This window comes from Nematolebias whitei, chromosome 11 (genome assembly GCF_014905685.2).
Source record: "Nematolebias whitei isolate Nwh7 chromosome 11, NemWhi1, whole genome shotgun sequence".
NCBI lineage: Eukaryota > Metazoa > Chordata > Actinopteri > Cyprinodontiformes > Rivulidae > Nematolebias > Nematolebias whitei.
In genome coordinates, this window is record NC_056508.1 from 47643100 (window position 1) to 47652003 (window position 8904).

At 43.8% G+C, this 8904-nt stretch overlaps 1 protein-coding gene across 1 annotated transcript in view; it reads left to right on the forward strand.

Moving 5' to 3' along the window:
• itpr3 (inositol 1,4,5-trisphosphate receptor, type 3) overlaps positions 1–8904 on the forward strand; it is a gene marked incomplete at its 3' end in the record, with an annotated part of 31566 nt that overhangs the window by 16403 nt on the left and 6259 nt on the right. Inside the window, 12 exon segments of the mRNA XM_037684574.1 lie at positions 496–550; positions 652–817; positions 2895–3044; positions 4079–4150; positions 5672–5791; positions 7006–7128; positions 7218–7418; positions 7500–7615; positions 7875–8010; positions 8088–8213; positions 8291–8416; positions 8493–8613. Of these exon segments, the coding sequence (XP_037540502.1) occupies positions 496–550; positions 652–817; positions 2895–3044; positions 4079–4150; positions 5672–5791; positions 7006–7128; positions 7218–7418; positions 7500–7615; positions 7875–8010; positions 8088–8213; positions 8291–8416; positions 8493–8613 (1512 nt within the window).

Sequence of the window (8904 nt, forward strand, 5' to 3'; positions counted from 1 at the left end):
TTGACTTCCTGTCAGGTGTCGGTCCGGTCTGTCTCTTGACTTCCTGTCAGGTGTCGGTTCGGTCTGTTTTGTGATTTATTTGTTCAAACTGGAGCTGTTTTAATAAAAATTATTATAAAACAGATAAAAATAACAAATTTGTTGTTTTTGAACAAATGTAATTCATTTCTGAAGAGGAAATATTTAGTGACTAAAGTTACTTATTTAACAACAAAAATGTCTTAAAGTTATAATTATTTTTTTTAACCTTTATTGTACCAGGAAATCAATCCATTGAAATTATTTGTCTCTTATGCAGCTCGTCCTGGGCGAGGTGCCAACAAACATAACGGTTGCATTAAATTGTTTACAACAAAACATCTGATAATAAGACATCAAATACAATGCAAGTTTAAAAACAAATCACAATTTAAGATACTTGAACATTACAGGTGCACGATGTGATGAAAACATCACTACATTCTTAAAGTCTGACACCTTTTTGTCCCTCCTCAGCCACCATCAACCTGCAGCACATTGGAGAGCAGGCGGAGGCCATGTTTGGAGTCGGGTAGGCACACAGCTCTGCATTTACCTGCTCATACCTGGGGCTCCTTACCTTAATTAGGTGTGTGTGTGTGTGTGTGTGTGTGCGCGCGCGTGTGTACGCAGGAAGGGGAACAGCATCCTGGAGGTGGACGATGAAGGGGGTCGAATGTTCCTGCGGGTTCTGATCCACCTGACGATGCATGACTACGCCCCCCTGGTGTCCGGAGCGCTGCAGCTGCTCTTCAGACACTTCAGCCAGAGACAGGAAGTGCTGCACACCTTCAAACAGGTGCGTCCCACACAGGAAACAGACCAGCAACTCAAATACAGCCTGAGCACAAACAGGTCTGACCCAAAGTCAGGAAGTGACTTCCTCTGGATCATCCATTTAATAACAAATATTATTTATTAAAAACTAGTGTTGGCCCGATACGATATACTGATACTGTATACGATATACTGTATACTGTATACGATATACTGTATACAATATACTGATACTGTATACGATATACTGTATACGATATACTGTATACAATATACTGATACTGTATACGATATACTGTATACGATATACTGTATACGATATACTGATACTGTATACGATATACTGTATACGATATACTGTATACAATATACTGTATATGATATACCGATACTGTATCGGTATCAGGCCTTATACCAGCATTTTTACAAGTACTTGTCAAAACTGCCCCGATACCTGGGACCAATACCACTTATATACTGGGTGACCTGGGACCAGTACCACTTCTATGCTGGCTGACCTGGGACCAGTACCACTTCTATACTGGGTGACCTGGGACCAATACCACTTCTATACTGGGTGACCTGGGACCAGTACCACTTCTATACTGGGTGACCTGGGACCAGTACCACTTCTATACTGGGTGACGTGGGACCAGTACCACTTCTGTACTGGGTGGTGCCATTTCAGCTTCCACTGCACAAGTGACCGAAGGTTCAAATGTCTGCAGCTTGGAGATGTTTTCAGATAAACACAGATGACATTAAAAAGTTTGTGCTGTGCTCAAAGTGTCCAGAGGAGCGAACAGCAGCAGCTTCAACACAACTCATTTGATTAAACACCTGAAGATGAAACAGGAGGCGGAGCTCAAAGAGTTAGCAGCTGCTAGCAGCTCATCTCCACCAACGCTGCAGCAACTTCTCCAGAAGCATGAAGAAGTGGCTCCAGTCCGGTGCAGTGAAGATAACTGAGGCTCTTACACAATCATGGCTCTGGACGACCAGCTGTTTTCAGCGGTGGATGATTCTTCAATTTGTCGTTTTCTCAACGTATTTGAGCCTCGGTGCAACATCCCAGCCGCCACCACACTGTTGAAAAAACTTTTCAGAAGATGTAAAAAATCTCCTGAACAGCCAGCAGGACGTGTCTGACTCTGGATGTTTGGACGAGCCGTGTAACTTCAATATCATCAGTTTAACTGCGCAGCTGAAGGTTGGGCTCCAGAGCTCCGTGGTGCACGTAGAGCAGCTCCGGGTTCACACACGAGCAGCTCCAGCAGGTGCGTTTGATGAAGTTCTTCAGACGTGGAATATTCCCAGAAGTTCTGTTCACATCGTCTCAGAGACCAAGTTCAAAACTTGGATAAAGGTGCTGAGTGATACTGGCCTCTCCAGCTGGCTGTTAACAAGGGTCTGTTAACGTGAGGCTGTTAACGAGGGGCTGTTAACGAGGGGCTGTTAACGAGGGGCTGTTAACGAGGGTCTGTTAACGTGAGGCTGTTAATGAGGGTCTGTTAACGAGGGTCTGTTAACGAGGGGCTGTTAACGTGAGGCTTTTAACGAGAGGCTGTTAACGTGAGGCTGTTAACGAGGGGCTGTTAACGTGGGGCTGTTAACGTGGGGCTGTTAACGTGAGGCTGTTAACGAGGGGCTGTTAACGTGGGGCTGTTAACGTGAGGCTGTTAACGAGGGGCTGTTAACGTGGGGCTGTTAACGGGGGCTGTTAACAAGGGGCTGTTAACGAGGGGCTGTTAACGTGAGGCTGTTAACGTGAGGCTGTTAACGAGGGGCTTTTAGTTCCGAGCAGCTGAAGTGGTTTCTGTCAGACGTAAAATGGACATTTGAAAAACTCCACCTTAGCTTACTCCTGGACTGTTGGGCTCTAAGTAAGGAGACACCTTGTTCTAAATAAAAGTGTTTTAAGTCGTGTAAGTTTATGTTCTGACTCAGGAAGTACTCTGTATCGGTACCCGGTATCGGCGAGTACACAAACCGAAGTACTCGTACTTGGTTTGATGAAAACTGGTATCAGATCACCTGTATTAAAAACCTGTAATTAGTTTCACGTTCACGTCAGTCCTCGTCTGGTCCTGTGTCCGCAGGTCCAGCTGCTGATCACGGGTCAGGACGTGGACAACTACAAGCTGATCAAGGCGGACCTGGACCGGCTCCGGACCCTGGTGGAGAAGTCTGAACTGTGGGTGGAGAAGAAGAACTCAGGTGGAGGAGATGGAAAGAAGGACAAGAAGGAGGTAAGGAGCAACGTTACGGTTAATGCTTTTATTTTGAAAATTCACAGGAAGTTAGCAAACCTCTGAACATGATTTATTTGGTTGACTCAGATAAACAAACAAAACAAGAATAAAAAAGTTCAGAATAGAGTTTTTTCTCAAATGTTGCAGAAAAAACTTCTTGTCGTAATTTTAAACACACACACAGCTTCACTTAGCTCTGTAATGCTAACCTAAGAGCCAAAGGTAGCAGAATGTCAAAAAGCTAAAGCTAAAAGTAGCTGATCGTTAGGAGCTGAAAGAAGCTGAACGTTAGCTAAAGGTAGCAGAAGAAGTTTTGTAGAACTCGATGTATTTCTGTGCTTAGATATTGGTAAATAAAAGTAAATTTTTGAAAAACCTTAAAGTAACAAAAGCTAAAAGTCTTAGCATCCATGTAGTGAATGAGCTGAACTTTCTGATCTGTGATCGGCACAAAGTTCACAGAACTACTTAGATTGTAAAAAAAACGCACAGACTTTAAAACGGAAAATGACAGGACCAACGCTGATTCAGACAAACCGGAGACGTAAAGCATCGAATCATCGGCGTACAGCTTTACACAGCCGAAAACAAACTGTAGCCACTAAAGCTGCTGAAAGCAAATTCATGAGCAAATGTATTTCTTGAACTTTCTTTCTGCTTCCTGAACTCCTTTAACGTTGGTGTCGGGGGTTCTGGTGTCTCGGCTGGGGGATCCGCCTTTGGTGTTGTTGCTATTTCTTTATTTCCTGTTTTTATGTGAAGTTAAAGCACAACGTGGATATTTTAGCTGTTTTGTGTTAGAACATGGCCTCAGCCTCTGATTGCAGCAGACCTGTTCTCTGATCCAGAAAAGAACCAATTAAACTTTTTTAAAAATTTAAACAAAAAATAATGCGCACGTTCCAAACCATCCATCTGTTAGTTCTGTACTATTTTACAACTAGTCGTTCTTTTTCAAGTTATTAGAAATATTGACTCATCATGTGCAGAATGAGACGTGCACACGTTGTCTCACCGTCTGCGTCCTGCAGGGGGGGGCAGAGAGTACGTCGCCAAAGGAGAAGCTGGAAAAAGGTAACGAGAGCTACCAGAACGTCAAGGAGGTGAGAGCTCTTCTCCGTCTGTCACTTTCATCGGTTTTGTCTTTTTATGTTGCCATGTTTCTGCAAAACAATTAACCTGTCAATCAGTCTGTGTGGGCGGGGCTGTGATGTCACTTCCTGTTGATGGCTTTCACTGCTCAGATGATTTCTTATGATTACTTCTTTCATTTCCAGCATCCGTGTAAAAAAAAAAAAAACTAAAATTTTTGCTGTGTTGACCCAAAAATAATGTACTTGTTTTGTTTGAACTCAATAAAATTTGCACAAACTTTTTTTTATTCAAATCCTTTTAGTAACATGTTTTTCTGAATATGTTCAGAAGAACAGGATCTGTTGTCAACGGATCAAAGAAACTTCATTCTGTAAAGAAAATCATCACTCTGTTACAGTTCTCTCAATTTAGAATGTTAGTTTTGAACATCACGCCACAAAATTAAAGAGATGTTTGTCTAATATTTTGCATCAACCTTGGTCTTCATAATTATTCAGTTTTTGTATTTTTTATTTATTTGTTAAACACTATTTGTTAAAATGGTGTGATTAATAAAAAAAAAAGGTTTTCAACAGTTATTATAGATTTATTTCAATAAATCAACACATTTGGTTTTTACAAATAAAACAAGTTTAGGTTCAAATAAATGGTATTTTAACATTTTATGAGCACACATTTTATCCTGCATACTGTGTAAAATCAAAATGTTGAGGGCCAAGCACAGAGCCTTGAGGAACACTGAAACTAATGCTCAAGGAAATCTCTAATAAAAGTAAAAGGTGTATGTGAATACACCTGTTACTTTTATTTCATTACTTACTGATTCCCCTGATCTCTGTATGAAATGTAGAAATTATCTAACAAATATATATTTAACATAATTTATTTTTAACATTTGTGGTTCAAATTTACATTTTGTTGCCACATTTACAGTTTTGGTGATAAAATAGAGCTGTAATTGTTGTTCTTTTGATAACATGAAGACATAAAAAAGATGAATAACAATAAAACATGTTGGTCACTGAGCGGAACAAGTTTTTGTTTCAAACATTTTCTCTGCTGTTTAAATCTTCAAGCCCCGACCAACTTCTCATCATTTCAGTGTAATCCATTTATTGATTCTGTAACAGATATTTACGGTCAGATCCCTCAAAATCAGTATGTTAGTCCAAGTCATGCAATTCAAGGCTCTTTGACAAGATTCAAGTGAAGACCCCCCCACGTTCATTCAACCTTTATTTATGCAGGTTAATCCCATTGAGCCTCCAGGACTCATTTACAGCAGACAACTATATAAAATCTATAAAATGAAAGTAATAAATAAAAACAAGCTACATTATGAAACGGTGTAAAACACTGAAACCAGGAACATGTAACCAGGTTTAACCAGTTCATCAGCAGCATTAAAACCAAAACATTTAATGTAACTGCAGCAACACAGAAGCTTTCATCCAGCGAGCTGCAGGAAAGTTCAGGACTGAGAAACGTTTAGCGAGTTTCATTCTTGACCAGCTTGTTCTCGTCTGTAGATCCTGGAGCGGCTGAATAAAATGTGCAGCAGTGGAGCTTACAGGAAGCAGCAGAGGCTGCTGAAGAACATGGGGGCTCATAAAGTCATGCTGGACCTGCTTCAAGTCTCCTACGACAAGGTGAGACCGTCAAAATAAAAGCACGTTGACTGCACATTTTTATTTGAATCAGAGCTGGGCAAAAGATCAAACAGGAAGTGTGATATTTTGGAGCTTTATCAGTACACACAACAACAGAGGTCCCTCGCTACTTCACAGTTCGTTTATCGTGCATTCGCTCACTGCGGTTTTTCAAAATAAGAGTGGACATGACACACAACTGATGGATGAGTCGCACGATCAGCATGCAATTTTTATTTAAAATAAATTATTTTATTAGCACCTGCTGCAGCTTTGTGCAGCCCTTCCTGCTGCAGTTAAACAGCTGATCGGCTGTGCAGCACGGAGAAGTGGGCGTGGCCAAGGGTGCCTGCAGGTGTCAAAGAGCAGAGGAGGCGGGGAGCTGCATGACGTGCTGTGCTCTTAGAGCGTTTAGGGTTTAGAAACATTGTTTTTTGCAAGAGTGTGGGGAGGGTTTAAAACGCCATATATATATATATATATACTACTTAATACTTGTACTATTATTCCTACGTCGCGGTTTTTCACTTGTTGCAGGACTTGAGGGTACGGATCCCCGTGATAAACGAGGGAGTGGTTTGTGTTTGAGCGGCCTCGTACAGACATTTACACAACAATCACGATGACGTCATCTTTGAATTCACGAGGGAAAACTCTTAAATCCACTCGATACGTCGAGCAGCGTAATTTAAACATTTCACACTTCAAAGACAGAAACGGTTCAAACCAACAGAACCTGTTTGTATCTCATGGCTGGATCATCTTCACGTGAATCTTGGTTTAATCGTCTTTATGGAACAAAAACAGTCCAACCCAAAAAGATTCAGTTTCAGAGATAAAATCGTGTTTGGCTGTTGATTTTCTGATCTTGTGTTAAACATTTCAGTGTACAGTTCAGAAAAAAACTAATTTATGAAGCAGTCACTCAGTTTTAAACATTTTATTAACAAACATTAACATTTTATTTTAAACAAAGATTCTCATTAGCGACCCCTGACCCTTTGGAATCATTTGGACCCCTTTGACATTCTTTTGCACTGTTAGGGCCCTTTGGGACCTTTGAAACTCTTGGAGATGCTTTGGAAACATTTGGGACTCTTCAAAACGAACCCTTAGACACCTTTTGGAGCTCTTAAGGACCCTTCGGGGCCTTCCGGGGCCCTGCACCTGATAGTCTTCTGATCTGTACCTTTCTTCGGTGCCTTTGTGTTCAGAACGACGTGAAGATGCAGGAGATCATCAGGCACGCTCACCTGTTCCTGCAGAAGTTCTGCACGGGGAACCAGGAGAACCAGGCTCTGCTGCACAAGAACCTGGCCCTGTTCCTGAACCCTGGGGTACGCTGCTGGTTGGTCATTAGACGGGACCTTCGGGTCAGAGAGGGGCAGGTTTTGACCTTGTTTTGACCTTTGTTCTCGTCCTGCAGCTGCTGGAGGCGGAGACGGTGCAGCACATCTTCTGCAACAACTACCAGCTGTGCAGCGAGATCTCCGAGAGCGTCCTGCAGCACTTCATCCACTGCCTGGCCACGCACGGGCGCCACGTCCAGTACCTCAACTTCCTGCACACCATCATCAAGGCCGAGGGCAAGTACGTGAAGAAGTGCCAGGACATGATCATGACGGAGGTGAGGACGAGGCCAGGTGCTCCACGTCCACATGAGTCTCCGTTTGATGATGTCATCACTCTGTTCTGTGTTTCCTCGCAGTTGACGAACGCCGGTGAGGACGTAGTTGTCTTTTACAACGATAAAACTTCTTTCAACGTCATGTTGGAGCTGATGGCCGAGAGCAGGGAGGGAGTTGGAGAGAACAGCCCGCTCAGGTAACCATGGCAACCGTATGAGTCAATCAGAGCAGAAACACGAACCAATAAATTAGCAAAAGTTTACCTTTTCTTGTGGAAAACGTTACATTGTCAAAGATAAAACAAAAGCTAAAAATAAAACCGTATTCAAAGCTAACTTTAGCAAACCCAGCTAAAAGCTAAAACGAGCAAAATGTCGGCTAGCTGTGGAGCTGTGCAGTGGCAGCTCACCAACCAGAACTTTGTCTCGACCCAAAGCGACGTCTTCTCTCTGCAGGTACCACATCTCTCTGGTGGAGCTGCTGGCTGCCTGCGCCGAGGGGAAGAACGTCTACACGGAGATCAAATGCACGTCTCTGCTGCCGCTGGAGGACGTGGTCCGAGTGGTGACGCACGAGGACTGCATCACAGAGGTTCCTGCGTCTCGGAGCAGCCGCGCTCGGGCCGAAGCTCCGGCGACGAGAACTAACACGCCTGTTTGTGTCGGCAGGTGAAGGTCGCCTACGTGAACTTCGTGAACCACTGCTACGTGGACACAGAGGTGGAGATGAAGGAAATCTACACGTCCAACCACATCTGGAAGCTGTTCGAGGACTTCACCGTGGACATGGCTCGGGTCCGAACAGAGCTGTCTCGGTGATTCTGACCCGTGGTTCGTGTCCGGCCTCCTCTGACACCTTTCTTCTTCTGCAGGTTTGTAATAAACGAGAGAAGCGACTCACCGATCCGACCCTGGAGAAGTACATCATCAACGTGGTGTTTGACACCGTCAACGCCTTCTTCAGCTCTCCTTTCTCTGAGAACAGCACGTCTCTGCAGGTGAGGACACGCCCACGTTTGATCGCCAGGCCCGGGTTGTTCTTTTTGTTTACGTGTCTGTTTCTCCTGGTGTCAGACCCATCACACCATCGTGACGCAGCTCCTCCAGTCTTCCGTCAGACTCTTGGACTGTCCCTGGCTGCAGACGCAGCACAGAGGACAGGTGGAGGTCTGCATCAAGACGCTCGCTATGACAGGTAGGACAACACTGGCTCCGCCCACCTGCTACCTCGTCACAGCACGACCCTCAGATCTGTTGACCTCAATCCTGATGGATGTTTGACGGAAACAGAAACAGTTGGATTATTTTGTGCATTTTATTTAGCAGGGAGGTAGCTGAAAGGAGCAGAGCAGTAGCTGAAAGGAGCAGAGCGGTAGCTGAAAGGAGGTAGCTGAAAGGAGCAGAGAGGTAGCTGAAAGGAGGTAGCTGAAAGGAGCAGAGAGGTAGCTGAAAGGAGCAGAGCGGTAGCTGAAAGGAGGTAGCTGAA